General features: G+C 47.9%; 1 protein-coding gene and 2 non-coding genes across 3 annotated transcripts in view; 2 read left to right on the top strand and 1 right to left on the bottom strand.

Annotated features, from left to right (window-relative positions):
- The first annotated feature begins 1,155 nt into the window (after positions 1-1,155).
- Positions 1,156-17,924, top strand: part of LOC147269894 (uncharacterized) — a 47,656-nt gene continuing 30,887 nt past the window's right edge. Inside the window, exons 1-2 of the mRNA XM_086204925.1 lie at positions 1,156-1,222; positions 1,946-2,685. Of these exons, the coding sequence (XP_086061051.1) occupies positions 1,156-1,222; positions 1,946-2,685 (807 nt within the window). The remainder of the gene's footprint in view (positions 1,223-1,945; positions 2,686-17,924) is intronic.
- On the bottom strand, positions 7,267-7,338 carry trnae-uuc (transfer RNA glutamic acid (anticodon UUC)). Its single transcript has one exon. It is a non-coding gene; the product is annotated as a tRNA-Glu (tRNA).
- On the top strand, positions 8,135-8,206 carry trnaa-ugc (transfer RNA alanine (anticodon UGC)). The gene has a single exon. It is a non-coding gene; the product is annotated as a tRNA-Ala (tRNA).

Raw genomic sequence — 17,924 nt, 5'->3', positions numbered from 1 at the left:
GTGAGACGCGCTCCCTCCAGAGTGGCACAGCCCGATGGGGGTCCTTATCTGGCACGGGGGCGTAAAACAGGTGCGACTGGGAAGCCTGGTTTATTCTGCGTCGAGGGAACGCGTTGCTCTGCAATTCACCGCCAAGCCGCTAGGGGGTGTGGCTTTGTCTTTGTATTGTTTACGGGGCTCTTGTCGGATTCCTTGGTTTTCTTCTGGTCACAGACAACAATTGTTGGCCATTTGTCAGTCTTTGTAGTGCCGCCAATAATCCTTTCTTCGTCTTGGTCAATTTTTTCTTGGAGCTTTCACCACAGAAACTTTGAAAATGGCGGTGTTGTTGTGCTGCGACTGAACCGGAAATGACGTTTTGAGCGGACAAATCACAGTCCTCGACGTTGACGTCACCACGCGTCGACGCGACGCAGAAGCATAAATCAGGCTTTAGTGGTTTAGAATCTCACGCCAAGCCGGAGAACCAGGTCCTGAATCCGTCACGTGGCCACTTCCGGTCGGCGAGGCTTTGGACGTCACTAAATACGTCATCAATACGCGCTTTTCAAACCGAAATCCTGGATCACTCCACTCATCACTACCGCTGCTACCAGGTTAGCGAGTCTGGAGTGGCACAGAGAACAGAGCTTGGACTCTGCTCGTTTTGAAGAAGAAGAAGAAGAAAAGAAGCGGAAGGCCTCGGTCTTTGTCTCCGGAAGGCTGAGTGGCGCCGGTAGAACCTCAACATGTGCGCCGCGCAGCTGCTGCGGGTGTCGGTCCAGGAGCGGATCCTCGCCGCCGCTGAAGACTTCCTGCTGCAGCTGGGAGAAGGAGACTCAGCGGCTGGAGTCCCGGTGCTGAGAGCGCTGCTCACCGAGCGGCTGGCGGCGGCCGCGGAGCAGATCGTGGCTCTGCTGGAGGAAACCGTGGCGGAGTACGAGCGGGAGAACCGCCGGCAGAGGTTGCTGCTCGATGCCGTGCTGAAGCCCCGAGTCAGGCTGGACAGAGCAGGTGAGTCCCCGCACACTGACCAGGAGAAGGTGTTGTGTCGCTCCCAGCAGCATCGACCGATAGCGATGTCTGTCTGTTTATGCCACTGTGACGCTCATCAAATGTCGGTCACATTTTATGTTATTTTGATTATTTTTTAATGTTATTTCTGTCCCATGTAAAATGGGAGAGTTTTGTCATTCCGCCAGCAGGGGGCAGTGTCGCGGGCTGCTTCTCCCGGTGAACGCCGGTTTGCTTCCCAGTCTTCACGGAGAAGCTGAACAGAGCAGACGCGTCTCACCGATTGTCTTAATTATCCTGTTTTACAGGAAACATCATCTGCATACAGAGTCTCAATCTGAGACCACCACCTGTAACAAACCACCACCTGTAACACCACTGTAATCTGTAACACCACCGCCTCAAAAAATCACATCTTTGTGTTTGGTCCTTTTTGGCTCCTCATAACCACTGCAGGCAGGTTTCTCCTCCTCTTCATCAAACTAAGGATCGTTCCAGGCTCACTAATGAGCCCCTCCTCTCCATTCAGGCCCAGGTTTAAAATCCTGTCAGCTCAATTCTCTCAGTGAGCAAAGAAGTGGAGGAGCAGAACACAAGAGGGGAAGGAAGTCAAGGGTTCACCTGTGGAGGGATTTCCTCTCTGTGAGATTGAGACTGAGTCAAGATGTGAGACAGGACAAGAGAAACTCAAGCTTTGGCTCCTTTGTGTTATTTTTCTGAAATGGAGCACTTGATTTGAACATGCACAGTTTTATTAATATTCTCTTATTTTGAAATGCAGCCCTACTTTTATTAGTCAATGAGACACCATCATGCACATCTGCAGTCATTCAAGAATGTTCAGTTTGAAGTTACGTGATAACAGATCTTAGTTGATTTCTGTTTCTGTCTGTTGCTCCGCTGTTTCAGAGTCAAATGAAGAGATTCTGATGTTGCTGTTTGTGTCCTGCAGATGTGGAGCAGCTGCTGGTGATTAAAGAAGAGGTTCCCCCTGAGCTGCAGGACCCAGAGCCCCCCCACATTAAGGAGGAGCGGGAGGAGCTCTGGACCAGTGAGGAGGGAGGGCAGCTTCAAGGGCAGGAGGAGGCTGATATCACCACGTTCCCCTTCACTCTGGTCCCTGTGAAGAGTGAAGGGAACGAAGAGAAACCTCAGTTCCCACAGCTTCATCAGAGTCTAACTGAGGAGAACTTGAAAGAAGAGTCTCTGAGCAGCAGCCCAGTTCACCCTCTGAAAACAGAAGCTGATGGAGAAGAGTGTGGAGGACCAGAACCAGAACCAGCCAGCAAGGTAGATCCAGATCCACTTGTACAACCCCAGACTGACGACCAGATGTCAGACTCTTCTGAAGCTGATACTGAAGTCAGGAAGGATGAGCGTCCCTTTAGGTGCTCAACATGCAGTAAAGGTTATAGTTACAAAAATAGTTTAGATAAACACATGAGAACACACACTGGGGAGAAACCATTTTCCTGTTCTATTTGTGGCAAAACATTCTCACTTAAAGGACATCTGAAAACACACATGTACATTCACACTGGGGAGAAACCAGTCCCCTGCCCTATCTGTGGCAAAAGGTTCTCAGAAAAAGGACAACTAACAAGACACATGAGAACACACACAGGGGAGAAACCATACCCCTGCTCAGTTTGTGGCAAACGATTCTTAGATAAGAGACACCTGAAAACACACATGAAAACACACCCTTGAAATAAACCATTTGTCACAATGTCGCTCTGAAGCCGTAACCAGAGTGAGAGTTTCATGTTGAAGTCCAACTGAAGAATTCATTTCACAAAAAATGCAAAAATAAACTGAAATTGAACTAAGAGAAAAATGAGATGTGATCATTAGTGGAGTCTGTGTGTGTGTGTGTGTGTGTGTGTGTGTGTGTGTGTGTGCGCGCGCACGTGTGCACGAGTTTTTAGAGGTGAAAGGAAGAGATGTTGGCTGCTGAAAATCCAAGTGACGATGGATGAGGAGGAAGCAGTGGCCAGTAATGGGGTGTCAGTGAAGAGAGCTCTGGACTCAGGAGCTTCCAACTCAGAGGAATGAACAGCTCCCTGCCCTCCAGATGAGTTATCAAGAAAAGAGCTCATGAAAATATATGACACTCAGGATTTGTGCAGCTGAAGATGACCTGTTGGTTTCTATGTTTCTCTGCAAACGTCAGGCAGAATGTGGAAGAGCGTCACAGCTGAGACGATTAAAACCTTAGAGAATGTTTGCTCATGTTGTGAAAGTGCTATTCATGCAGAATCGGATGCTTATTCATGGACGTTAAAATATATTTGGGTCAAACCACAGGAGCTGAAGTGTGTACCCTCATGCTCCAGGTTTCAAAGTTGTAAACTTACTTTGTGGTTGGCAGATTGATGTTTGCATTTGTTAATTTTAATAATCTGAACTATTTGACCTCAACCTGGGCGCCTATTTTGAGATTTTGAGAATCCTTGGATGTGACATGACTCTACCTCCAATCTGTATGTCCCCTCCCCACAGTGATAAATAGCTGACTGTTCCTCAGAAACATCAGAGAACTTCTGATGCTCTATGAGTGCTGTAACTTCTCTCTCATGCATGAATAAAGTGTGTAAGGTTTGAGAAAGAGACCACCGCCTCCTTTCTGTTCACTGCTCCGCCGGACGACCCCCCCACGCAGGGCCACTTGACCACAATTAATGGCGACGAGGATGGGATCCTAAACACCTGAGGTTACAGACTCGATGCAACGACTCCACTGATCATATAGACTGGTAGGAGAACACCTTTTACCAGTTACAGCAGCAGACTCCCAGTAGCAAACCTACTCAGTCCTCCACCTCTGCTTGAGCAGCTGCTGCTGCCAATGATGATCTCCAAAGTCCTGTTCCGTCACTTAGTGAACTGTCTAAGCTTCCTAAAAGAGAGCAGAACTTGTCTGCCTCACTCTCTCCCACTGCTCAATGGAGCCCTGCATTTAGAAGAAGAACTAGAGCCTGGAAACCTAGGATACCAGGACAAAAATGTGTTAAATGATGAAGGAGAAGAAGTGATTAATGAAGAGGATTGTATCCGAGAAGAGGTAGAGGGTTTGAAGGCCAAGACCAACAAGAAGAGGAAACTGGCACCCAAGACCTCAGACTCCACAGGGCCCCAGACCAGGACCGCCTCTGAACCTGTGGCATCCCCCTCAACAATAGGACAGCACTTCAGTGTCTTCCAGTGTGCAACAATGAAAATGAAAAACAGAAAGTTGTAACTGAATGCTCTCAAATAACTCTAACTGCTGAACCTAAAGTTGAATTATCAGGAGATGGAAAATCTGCTGAACTCTTAGGGGACACAGGTGCAACAGTTTCCACCATTCATAAGTCAGATGCTAACCGTGTAGGATTAGTTCCTACTTCTGAAAATATAAAAACAGTAGCAATTGCTGGAGCAACTATGCAAAGTCCATTGGAGCACCAGCCAAAGTTCAGTTTGGACTCATTTCATGAGAGCATCCATTTGTAATCACTGATAACTCACCAAGTAATCTACTGGGTCGGGATTTGTTCACCAAGTGGCGTGCAACTATTCATTGTTCTCCTGAAGGCGTTCATACCACAGTCCCTGACCATGATTCTGAATGCTTCTTCAACACGCTACAGGCGGTAAATACAGGATGCTATTATTCTCTCATGTACTCCTTTTCAATCAGATGCTGACGGTGTCCTGGATTCAGACGGATGATTTCTTAGCAGGAAAAGAAGACCTGCCAGATCATTCCAGGTTAACAGGTTTACAAGACCTCCATGTAACTCTACATGTTGATATGACAGGAACGGATGTTGCCTGCTTCAAACTGTTAGACCCAAATATGGGATCACAATTCTCTGTGTTCTCAGACACTTTGGCAAGAACCCCAAAAGGTGTTTTCTATTTACCAAACGTTGGAGGTTTGGCTTTGTCACTGTTTCAGGTTGATAAAACCTCGCCCCATATTTCCGTGGCTGTTGTTGAAGGAATAGAAGCACAATGACTCGGCCCTGTAGCACATTACATGACTCACAATTCCCCAGAGGAAGGGTTTTTATGATGACATCATGTGTGTACATGTGTGTATGTATATATATGTTTTGACTCTACACATGGACACAAACTGTCCTGTTGCATGTGGCTGTATTGTTATTGGAAGACAAGTCATGGCCAGATAGTTCATCAGTGGGGGTGGGGTGAGAAGATGAGGTTGCAGTATGTTAATTGGAAAATCGTGTGTGTCTGTGTGTGTGGTTGTGTGGTTGTGTGTTATGGTTGACAAAATAAAGGAAAGACGATTAAGTCCCATTAATGTTTATTATGATTGTAATTAATTTACCAAGAAAAGGGTTTCAGTCGGCTCACAAAAATATCTGCAGCCTGAGAAATAGAATAACAGAAGTGTCCCAACTCTTGTCCTTGGATATCCGTCTATTGGCAAGATCACAAACTCACCTTGATGATACATTCAATGAGGATGCACTGGGAATCCAGGGGTACAATATTTTTACAAGAGACAGGAACAGCTATGGAGGAGGTGGAGCAGTTTATGTACAAAATCACATTCCAGCAAAAGTAAGATTGGATTTGATGGCTGCAATACTGAAGTGATCTGGGTGCAAATCAGTCTACCTCATGTTCAACCATTGCTTGTAGGGTGTGTCCAGACCACCAAGTGCAAGGTTTCACGTTAGATAGAGGACGCCATCTTGATCGAGACATTTATTTGCCTGGAGACACAAACATAGATTGGAACTTGTCCACTTCAAGAGAAGCTGCGATGCAAGAACATGTAATTGAACACAGATGGTGGAAAGATCAACAAGAGTGTTCTAGGAAAGATGGGGCGAAAGTGAAACATGCACAGACCACATACTCCCAAACTGGAGCTGTTTCTGTTCCAAAGCATTATCTAGACCAGTGGGGTGTTCTGATCAGAACCGAGTGGTAACTGCAAGGAAAGGACATGCTCCTCTAAGAAAATATACAGTCAGGAATATGAAATCACCCTGGGTGGACACAGAACTAAGAGAAGCAGTGAGATGGAGAAATGAAGCAAAACAGGCAGCGATAATATCTGGTTTTGAATCGGATTGGCAAATCTATACAGAAATTAAGAAATTATCTCTTTCTTCTTTTTATTACTATTCACCACAACTGGGTTCCATTTGCAATCGTTCGAAATAATAAAAACACAAGAACACACCTGAGGTTTCTTTTTAGCTGGAATGTTCCTTTCAGAGCTTTAAGAGTGAGGAGAAGGATTTTAAACTGTGTTCTGGATTGGTGATGTGGTCTCTCCTCCTAGTTCCTGTCCATGCACGTGCAGCTGCATTCTTGAGCAGCTGCAGTCTTGAAGGGGAGGTTCAGTTTTTTGGACCTTTGGCCTTCCCAGCTCACCAGGGTGCTCCCAGCAACTGGAGACAGTTTTGGACCCATTGGGTCTGGTCCTGCTGACGCTATCTGCAATGCTAGTGCTAGCGCGAGTGGATAGGCCTGCCATTTAAATACCATCTTACTCACTCCACAGCACTTTCCAGGCGACTGAAATAAAACTCCAGAATATCAATTTAAAGTGTTTGTTGATAGAATCATTCTGGGGAGGAAACTTTTAGTACATCGCGGTTCTTTTTGAGGGACAAACCTCAGATTTCAGGTGTAATTTTACCTCTCCTCTAGTCGGTAGAAGTGGGCTCACGTTACAGCTTCAGAGGACTGATATGCTACTGACTGAATGTATTCCTCAGCCATTGATGAGTCGGCCGATATTTATCTATAATATATATTTATATATCCAGTGACTTCTACCAGTGCTGTCTCTGTGCTGGGCTCTAAAACCAGGCTGAAACCCTCAAATCAACTCTTGTTATGGAGGAAGTCACTCAGCTGATTAGCAGCTGCTTTCTCCAGGATTGTAGAGAGGAGGGGAGGTTAGCTATCAGTCCATAGTTGGCTAGAACCTCAGGGTATCCACAGCTTCCCTGACCAGGACTTGAACCCTAGGCTGTGGCAGTGAGAGCACCAATTCTAGCCACTGGACCATCAGGGACCACACTGACCAGAGTTTGTCCTTGCAGGAGTCAGTGACTTAATAGTGTCTAACAAAGGGTTGAACCTGAATGAGACAGTCAGCCTTCAACATGGGGCCATGGCAGAGTGAACCAAGAACACTACAATGGGGGTGAGAGTGGAGCCATGATGGACTCACAGTTCATCACCTCCACCATCATGTGGACCACCTGATCACCTCTCCCTCAACCTCTAAATAACTCATTCCCTGACCGGGAATCGAACCCGGGCCGCGGCGGTGAAAGCGCCGAATCCTAGCCACTAGACCACCAGGGACCACACTGAGCTCTCCAACAACAGAGACTATAGACAATGACTCAAGAACACAGGACTCTGTTGTCTCAGCTTGAGATGCAGAGGGTCCACCAAGACCACCAGACACCTCAGCCCCCTAAAGACAGTCCACCCCCAGGATCCTGCCCCCCTCTGCTCCAACTCAGCCCTCCATTCATAACTGACTTTGTCTCAGTCTCTTCACAATGCCAGTCACTGAAACACTGACAATGTGATGGGGCTTCCTGTCTTTACTGCATTTTCTTCAAGGCTCACAACTGCTACTTCCTACAGTCGTCTCTACTGTGTACTTGTACTACCAGTTGTTATGAGCAACTGTGGATTTCTAAATATTCCAGTCCTCAGTTTGCAACTGTATTGTGATGATGGGTCAGTTTAGAGCTGTCAATCAATGTTAATAATTGATCTTAGCATCTGGAGATTATTTTAGGAACACAAATACTTTTACTTCATTCTGAGGATGAGCAGACGTTCAATATAATTCTCATTTCCTGGTCAAAGACTCCTGCTAGTCAGAGAGGATCTGGGCTGGATTGGAAAGCTTCAGAGAGGGAAACCTTCACTCTGGACTGGACTGAGAACGGAGCAGCCTCAGCTTCCTGGAGCCTGACTTGCCTCTGTGGTCTAAGGTTGTGAGGGCTGACATCACAGTGAAACTCCTGAGATCACAGAGCCTTTGAGATCACAGGCTGACTTCCTTTTTATCCCTAAAATGAAGGAGAAAAATGTTGTGTCTGTGTTTGTGTTGCTGCATCAGTTAAACAGTGACTCTGACAGAGGGGATGTAGCTCAGTGGTAGAGCGCATGCTTTGCATGTATGAGGCCCCGGGTTCAAACCCCGGCATCTCCAGCTGGTCCTTTGGAGCCTTCATTTTGTCGGCTAAATTGATCCATAAATGTGACAACAGTTGATAACAAACTAGCAGAAGAGAAACCAGTCTGTTGCATATCAAAGTATTTGTAGCAGGGTCAGTGTGACTGTGAGCCTTCATAGCCAGCATGAAGGAGCTGGTTTTATCTTTGGAGGGGAAATCCCACACACAGCTGCTCTCAGTTCCAAATGTGTGTGTCCTCACTCCTCCGTCCTCCTGCTGCCCTCAGAATACAGACACAATTCAACCTGGCAAGTTTGGAGCATAGAAGTGCTCCTGAAGAGATGTGTGTCAGCCCACAGCTGGCTGTTCTTACCTGGAACCTCAAGATGAAACTGCTTCCACAGATTGGAAATGAATCTGATGTTGACTTTTGGACAAATCACCTGTTCATCAGTTCATCATCACTTCCATCCATTTCTACTGCTTATCTTGTTATAGAAAGGAGTCTATCTGCTGTGTGACTGAGGCAGTTACTGTGAGCTGCTGCATGTCTCAGTGTGTGTGTGTGTGGGGGGGGGCTGTGTGTGACTGGTCGGCTGCCAAGGATTATTGATGAGATCAATCATGATCAGCTCAGAGATCACGGCACAGAAGAAGGAGACTTTTTGATTTTTGGGGGTTCAGTTTCTAAGTCAGACACATCATCACAATTTGAAGTTTTCCTCCAGTAAAAAACAAAACAACACAAAACCAAACAAAAACATGATTTGACTTTTGATGTCTACATTTTTTGGAAATTGTGAGTCCAACAAGCAGGAGGCCGTTTGAGCTTGGAAACTGTGAAGCATCACCAGTAACTGCTGGTTAATTTACAGGTGTTTCCTCCAAAAAGTTTAAAATGAACTCAATGCTGAATCCCTCGTTGTCATCACTGAGCTGCAGAATTGGTCCATGCAGGAGGCTGAGCAGGTCTTCCTCTCTGGTCCAGTGTCTCAGCACAGGTCAGAGTAGAGAATTAAAACATGAACACAAATCTTTATCAGCTGTTTACTGATATCAGTGACTACCTTCAAGTAAGAGTGTTAGTGAATGGACCCTTTTTAAAGTTTATGTTATAATGTTTGAAAAATGATGCTCACAAAAACACAATAAAAGTGTTTGTGGTAAAATGATTCCAGTAGATTTTATTGCCATTTTAAGAGTTCAAGCGTATTTTGATGACATTGTTTGATGTCATGACTCACAGTTACTTTAGCAGGACCATCGGGACATGAAATCTTCCTCATCATCCCATATCGACCCTCAACCCCTCACGCAGAACCAGGAGCCCTCAACTGAAGGAACCTTTAAAACTGAGAAGTTGGACAGAAAGCAGTATTTTGGTGGAATGAACCTTTAAAACTATAAATTAGAAAGTATTTTGGTGGAATGAACCTTTAAAACTATAAATTAGAAAGTATTTTGGTGGAACGAACCTTTAAAACTGTAAATTAGAAAGTATTTTGGTGGAATGAACCTTTAAAACTATAAATTTAAAAGTATTTTGGTGGAATGAACCTTTAAAACTATAAATTAGAAAGTATTTTGGTGGAATGAACCTTTAAAACTATAAATTAGAAAGTATTTTGGTGGAATGAACCTTTAAAACTATAACTTGTTTGAAAGTATTTTGGAGGAATTGGAATAATCCTTTTATACAGTTGTCAGAAATTAAAGGACAGGAAGAAGTATTTTGGTGGAATAAACCTTTAATACTGTAGTCCGAAAGGAGTAATTTGCTATCATCTAATTCGATAGGTGGCGCTGTCACCAAAAAACAAAAGTCCCAGAACTGCATTTTATCATCCAATTCAGTAGGTGGTGCTGTGGGGTCCTGGAACTGCAGCTCTCTGGTGCTGCAGGATCTCCTCTTGAAAAGCCTCACACTTCAGAGTCGTTCCAGAACCTGGGAGCAGAAACCAAAGTCTCCTACGACGAGGATGGGATTGGAACCCACGCCTGCAGAGCTCAATGGATCAGCAGTCCATCACCTTAACCATTCGGCCACCTCGTCTCCTGACCACCATGATGTGCGGCTTTCTCTGAGCCTTTTAAACAGCTGAACTCTTTGGAGCCCATTTGTCAGAAATGGACCCAGCAGGAGCCACTGAACACAACTCTGACATCATCAGGCTTCTTCCCAGCAGCTTGGTGCTCCAGAAGGAAGAATCCAGACCATCGCTACATCATCAGAGTGAACACCAGCTGATGTTGACCAGTTTAACAAGCCTTTGACTGCTAAATGACATCCAAGCTCAGATTCTCTTGTCCTGGTAGAACAAGTCAATGTTGAAGAAGATGAGAGCACCAGTCTCTTTCATCCAATGCTGGAACAGCGTTAGACTGAAGGTCTGAAGGTCCCTGGTCTGGTCCAGGTTTCAACAGGGGACCAGCATCAGCCAGCAGTTAAATGTGGACAGCAGTGGAGGTGAAGCCCACATCAAGGAAACAAGCCTCCTATCACTGTCCTGTGCTGAGTTTCTTTAACTCCCATCATGGGGGGGGGGGGGGGGAGCAAGCAGTGGATGAGGCTGTGGTCGACATGCAGCCACCGGCCACTGTTGAAAATGAGGCACTGAGGAGTTCCTGAAGCTCATTGCACCCTTGAATGTTCTAGCAAGCAGGAAGGTTGTTTAAGAAATGTGAGGTTTGGATGAATTCATGGGTCCTGTCATGATATATTATATGATATGATATTATAGTATATTATTCATTCATTGTCTTCTGCTTATTATTATCTATATTATCTTTCTATTAAGGGTCACGGGGGGTGGAGCCTATCCCAGCATCTACAGGCGAGAGGCGGAGTTCACCCTGGACAGGTGACCAGTCCATCACAGGGCCAACACACAGAGACAGACAACCATTCACACTCACAGTCAAACCTTCGGTCAATTTAGAGTATCAATCAGCCTCGTCCCCTCTTGATGTCTTTGGACTGTGGGAGGAAGCTGGAGTACCAGAGAGAACCCACACAGACACAAGGAGAACATGCACTCGAACCGGGAACCTTCTTGCTGTGAGGCCACAGTGCTGACCACTGCACCACCACTAAAAGCAACTGAAGCCGTCCAGAGACTGAAGTGGGAGTGAGCTGCTGAAATGAGGAGCCATGAGCCTGAGCCAGCAGAGGAAGAGCCTCGCTCCTCACATGGATCACAACCAGCTATGAAAACACATTTCTTTGTGTTTCTTTGTGAATTTCTGTGGCAGTTTGTCATGTGATGATACACTCATGATGAACAAAGAATTAGCTCTTAAATATTTGCTAGGGCCTCTCTGGAAACCTCTTGATATGGAGGTTGAGGACAGCAAGATGACCTCTCATACTACAGCCGATTCAATGAGCGAAGTCCAACGCTACCTGGCTGAAAGCAACACCCCAGAACACAGGACTGTCACGGAGTGAGCCGTGACGCTTGCGCCAAATGCGCGCACCTAGCCACTCACGCAAGCGCATAGGCAGCTATCTGCCGGCACAATAAAAACACCAGCTGACCTACTGCTGTGAGTAGCACTTCATCTACATTCAGTTTCTGTCTTGGTTTACCTGGTTTTCACATTCCACACTACACCGTTCCCCATACAGTCTCACCAGCATGTGTTCGAGTGTGCAGGGGTGGCCAACCAGCATGTTCAACACATTTATTTTTTTTATTCATCACTCGCGTTTTCAACACGCGCCATTTTTCTAAAACATTCCCTCATCTGTTAAAACGTACTGGTAACGAAGCACACTTACACACACCACCGTTTTTGCAGTTTAATGTTTTTAGCAATCTTTACAAACACATTCAGTTTTCTGTAGACTCACCAGCACATCACACACTCCCTTCTTCCTCGGGCGAAGCCGAGGAACTGTTCCAAGGCGCAATTGTTGGGGGTTCCGCGCGCTCTGGGCGGTGCATACTGTATGCACCGTACACTGTATACACAGTACGGACCAGACTTGCTCCTGTCATTCTTTCTATTTACCGTTACACTGGTGTCAGAAGTGTTCTGCGATGTCTTCAGAACGAGAAGTGAAACTCATGATCTCCAGCCTTGAGGCACTTTTGAGGGAGGGTCCCTGGAAAGTTGGTGAAAATGATCCGGAGAGTGCTGCTGCTGGTCGTCCTGACGGAGCTAGTGCGCCCCAACCTTCTGTGCTGTGGCGGGACGCGGGGCAACAGAGGCCCGCTCGCCAAGACCGGGGTGAGAGACGACAGCTTTGCACGGAGGACTTTGCATTAGGCCAGGGGCAGTGTATGGGAGAAGGTACGTGGACGGGGTCCAGTGGACAGAGGCGGGAAGTGATGCTAGACAGCGCACCGAGGCTGTCTCAGCTGGACCGGGGAGAGAGGAACCGCTTCCGGGCGAATGAAGTCCCAGCCGAAAGTCAACACATGGGGGCCGCCATAGGACCAGTAAACCAGCCCGTACAGCCTCACGGACAGTCTATGATTAAGCTTCATCGCTACAATGGGGAAGAGCCTGCTGACACTTTTCTTTTACAAGTTCAACTGGCTGCACAGATTAATAGATGGTCTGATGAGGAGACAGCCGGACATGTTGCTCTTTCATTAGAGGGGAAGGCATTGCAGATACTGACAGATCTGCGCCCAGCTGAGCTCCAAGATTGGTTGAAGCTTAAAGGGGCTATCCAGTGTCGATTTGACCGTCACCTTTTTGTAGATGATGCCCGAGACCGGCTAGCAAAGCGCCTTAGAGAGCTGGGAGAAAGCTTAGGTACATACGCTGCAGACCTGCGGAGTTACACTCGCCGTGGGCACCCCGATTTCACCGAGAGTGTCCAGGAGGAGCTCACTGTCCAGGCTTTCCTCTGAGGACTACAACCAGGACGGCTGCGGGAGCACATGCAGTTGTTTTCTCCCTCCACACTTGAAGCTGCACTGAAAGAAGCAGAGCGGGTGGAGCATGTCCTGTGTCCCGAAGGCTCTGGGCGGAGCAATGATATTCGTGTTAACCAAGCCAGGGGTGACGATAGTGATGTGGTCGAGGCCCGTCGTACAACAACCAACCCGCAGCGACACCGTTCCAGGAGAAGTGACGGTGAATGTTACAGATGTGGGGCCCCTGGCCACATTGCTCGCTTTTGTCCTGCTCCAACACCACTGAGTCAACAGCCGGATTTAAACTAGCAGGGGATGGCATTGAGGGGGGGCTACCATCCACTGAAATTACTACCACCCCTAACACATCTATGATGCGCCTTGGCTGCTTGGGACACACTCATGGACTTTATGTGGACTGTGTCATTGAAGGAACCCCATGTCGTGCATTGGTGGATACTGGTTCTACTATTTCCTTAATTAAGCCAGGAACTCTGCCGAGCTCCAGTGGCAAGAGTCCCAAGGGCTGGACATCCACCGACCAGAACATTACAACGGTCACTGGGGACTGGGCAAGTATGTTGGGTACTAGGATGCTGAAGGTTTCTGTGGACCACCTCCAGGTACATCACCAGTTCTGGCTTGTTAACATCCAAGATCCCTGCATTATTGGTCTTGACCTTTTGAGTGAGTGGGGGGCTGTGGTGGATGTGCCCAAAGCCACCCTACTGTTGAACACCGGTACCATAGCTCTTCACCAGTCTTATGATCCTGAGCCATGCCAAGTCGTGAAGCCGCCATCGCGGGTGCAGCCGCCAGCGCCACAGAAGGAACCGCCAGCACCGCAGAAGGAGCCACCATCAAGGGTGCAGCCGCTATCCCCGGAAACCAGTGAAGCCATCGCCGACCTCTTTGCTCGGAGTTGCCAGGGACTGGGGACTGAACAGCAATGTCAATTAAAAACACTGTTGGACATGTTTGCTGATGTGTTTGCTGCCAAAGATGAGGACTGTACCCACACCAATCTTGTCCTCCATGACATAGACACTGGGGAGGCCCGTCCTGTACGCCTCCGGCCACGCCGCCTACCCCTTGCCAAGCACAGGAGAAGATTGAAGAGATGTTGCGAGCGGGCATCATTGAACCGTCCAACAGTCCCTGGGCAGCACCTGTGGTTCTCGTTCAGAAAAAGGACGGCACCTGGCGATTCTGTGTGGACTTCCGCAGACTTAATGACATTACTCGCAAAGACTCGTACCCCCTGCCACGCATCGACGATGCCCTGGACTACATCTCTGGCTCATCCTGGTTCAGCTCCCTAGACCTTCGAAGCGGCTACTGGCAGGTGGAGCTGACTCCCGAAGCACGCCCCAAAACAGCTTTTTCCATTGGCCAAGGATTGTGGCAATTCAAGGTCATGCCCTTTGGCCTCTGTAATGCTCCGGCCACCTTTGAGCGGTTAATGGAGAGAGTCCTAGTTGACATCCCTCGGACCCGGTGTGTGGTCTATCTCGATGACCTGCTAGCACATGCTTCAGATTTCGAGAGTGCGCTGAAGAACTTGCAGGATGTTCTCCTGGCTGTCCGCCAAGCTGGGCTCCGCCTTAACCCCAAGAAGTGCCATCTGTTCCGGAGGCAGACCTCCTTCCTTGGTCATGTCTTTAGTGGGGAAGGAGTGTCCACCGATCCAGCAAAGGTGACTGCAGTCCAAGAGTGGCCAACCCCCAAGGACATTGCAGAGCTACGCAGTTTCCTCGGGCTAGCCTCTTATTATCGAAAATTCATCAAGGACTTTGCCTCCATTGCAAGCCCCCTCCACAAGTTGACTCAGAAAGGTCATGTGTTCCAGTGGACAGAGGAGTGTGCCGCAGCTTTCAACCATCTGCATGGCGCCCTAGTGAAGGCTCCTGTGTTGGCCTATCCAGACCCAAAGAGGACCTTTATTGTGGACACTGACGCCAGTAATGTGGGTCTCGGGGCTGTGCTTTCACAGGAGGGGGAGCATGGTGAGCAGGTTGTTGCATACTACAGTCGCTCCCTCAGCAAGCCAGAGAGGAACTATTGCGTCACCCGTCACCGAGAACTGCTGGCGGTTATCTTGGCTGTACGTCATTCCGGCCTTACTTGTATGGCCAGAGGTTTGTGCTAAGGACTGACCATGCCTCCCTAACCTGGCTGCTGAACTTTAAAGAACCTGAAGGGCAGCTGGCCAGGTGGATAGAGAGTCTACAAGACTATGACTTTGACATCCAGCATCGAGCCGGGCGACTTCATGGTAACGCTGACGCCCTGTCTCGTAGACCATGTGAAAAGAGGTGTCGGTTCTGTCAACAAGGAGACGAGGGCCATCTGTGCACCAAGGTAGCGGCGCTGCAGTGTTTGGTGGTACCTACCGATCAAGTGACCATCGATCCTCAGCAGCTCCAGCGGGACCAGCAACAGGATCCAGTCCTCTCCCGGGTGTACTCCTGGGTGGTGGCAGGACAACGCCCAGACTGGTCAACTGTGTCTGCACTGGATCCTGAAACCAAGGCTCTACATTCACAGTGGCCCAACTTTCATCTCCAGAACGGGCAGCTCTACCGGCGTTGGAGCTCCCCTAATGGACAGCGGGAGATCTTGCAGCTCCTGGTCCCAAAATGTCTGCGGCACAAAGTCCTCCAGTCGGTCCATGGGTCGGTGGGAACTGGGCACTTCGGTGTTACTAAGACTCTATTGCGGCTGCGGCAGAGATTTTACTGGCCGGGGTGCAGGCGCGATGTTGAAATGTTTGTCCACCGGTGTGATTCTTGCACTGCACAGAAAGGCCCCACCCGTCGTTCACACGCCCCATTGCAACAGTACCAAGTGGGGGCACCCATGGAGAGAGTGGGTGTGGACATCTTGGGCCCATTTCCCATCACTGACCAAGGGAACCGATACGTCATTGTGGCTATGGATTATTTCACGAAGTGGCCCGAGGCATACGCAGTTCCAGATCAAAGTGCTGCCACAACTGCCCAGAAATTGGTGGATGAGTTTTTCTGCAGATTTGGAGTTCCAGAGGAACTCCATAGTGATCAGGGACGGAACTTCGAGGCTAAGGTGTTCCAGGAGGTGTGCCAGCGGCTGGGGGTGAAGAAGACCAGGACCACTCCATTGCACCCTCAAAGTGACGGGTTGGTTGAACGCTTCAACCGAACTCTGGCCACACAGCTCGCCATTCTCACCAGCCGTCAGCAGCGGGACTGGGATTGTCACCTCCCTCTGGTCCTTTGGGCGTACAGAACCGCTGTGCAGGAGTCTACGCGGTGTACTCCCGCTGCTATGATGTTCGGTCATGAACTGCGCACCCCGGTGGATCTGGTTTTTGGGTCCCCTCCAATGCCGGAGGTTCAAGGGGAGCCTGGACTAGACTACTTTTTCAACCTAGTTGAGCGCCTGCAGGAGGTCCATGAGCTTTCCCGGGAACACCTAACTAACGCTGGAATCCAACAGAAGAGGGCTTATGACCTCTGTAGTAAGGGACAGGACTTCACTCCCGGCTCCAAAGTGTGGGTCTATAGCCCCATCCGGAAGAAGGGACATTCCCCGAAACTCTCCAGCCACTGGGTGGGGCCTTGTACTGTCCTTGAAAGACTGTCGGATGTGGTGTATAGGGTACGACTGTTGCAAAGGGGCAGGGTGGTAGTTCTCCACAGAGATCGGCTGGCCCCTTACCAACCTTTGGCTCCCCCTGCAGTGCCCCCAGATGATGTTAATCAGTCCTCGTTGAGTCCCTCCCCTGAGACCACCAGCAGGGATCCAGTCCCGCAGCCTCGGTCTCAAAGACAGCGTAGACTTCCACAGCATTTGAGAGACTTTGTTGTGGACGGCTGGATTGCTGAGGACAGCTAATCATGCTAGGTGGGGGCAATGTAGCGTTCTTCCAATGTTATGTTGTGGAGTTTTGTATTGCAGCCATTTTGTTGTGTAGGGTCACCTTAGGCAGGTTGCCATTTTTGCATGCCTGGTCAATTTAGTTGGCGGGCCTGGGTTTTTCCGCTTCTTGTACTGGGAGTTTGGTTGACAATAAAGGAGACAGTACGGACCAGACTTGCTCCTGTGATTCATTCTATTTACCGTTACAATACTATTTGAGCAGGGGTGTTTTTATGCATTTTGGGGAAAATATATTTTGTTATGTGTAGAGGGGATTTTGGTTATTGAAAATGATTTCAGGTGTTTATATATTCTGGTATTTTTCTGTTAGTTGTTATTTCTCATTTAGAATTTTATTTAGTAAATTGATTAATTTTGTAACTGGGCTCTTCTGTGGGGAGGAGCTGCGGGTATAAAAGCCCTGTAGAACGCTCCAGAGCGGGTTTTTTTTTTGGTGTAGACGTCGGTGTGGAAGGTACTGAGCAGTTGGCTTTAATTTAGTTTTGTGCAGGGTCATTTTTGATTTAGCCTGGCAAAGTTAAAGCTTGTTTATTTTTCCATTTTGATATTCTGTTTCACTGAGTTTAAATTCTGCATTTTGACTTTATTTTGGGACACTGTATATATTTGCACCTTTTGGAGGAAAAATTTTAGAAAAAAAAGGACAAATAAAAAGTGCTATTTTTTTTAAAGAAGCGTCAAGAAGAAGAAGAAGCTCTCTTTCCTCTCCACCGCTGTCCATTCCTGCAACAAGGACCTGTTACAATACTGGAAAAATAACCAGAAAACACATCCCCACCTTTATCAGCTCACTCTGATATCTTCCATTGTCATGCTCACATCTTCATCTGTACCCCGTGAAAGAGTTTTTCTAAGGCAGGGGAACCGGTGTCAGAAGAAATCGCCTTGGAACAAAGACACTTCCAAAAATCGAGCGTTAGCGTTCGTTCTGTAAGGCCATGGTAGTCAAGCGCTATTGGCT

Source organism: Aulostomus chinensis, chromosome 1 (genome assembly GCF_037954235.1).
Source record: "Aulostomus chinensis isolate RoL2024-O1b breed Wild chromosome 1, RoL_Achi_v1.0, whole genome shotgun sequence".
Classification (NCBI taxonomy): Eukaryota; Metazoa; Chordata; class Actinopteri; order Syngnathiformes; family Aulostomidae; genus Aulostomus; species Aulostomus chinensis.
This window is presented reverse-complemented; position numbering and strand designations above follow the sequence as displayed.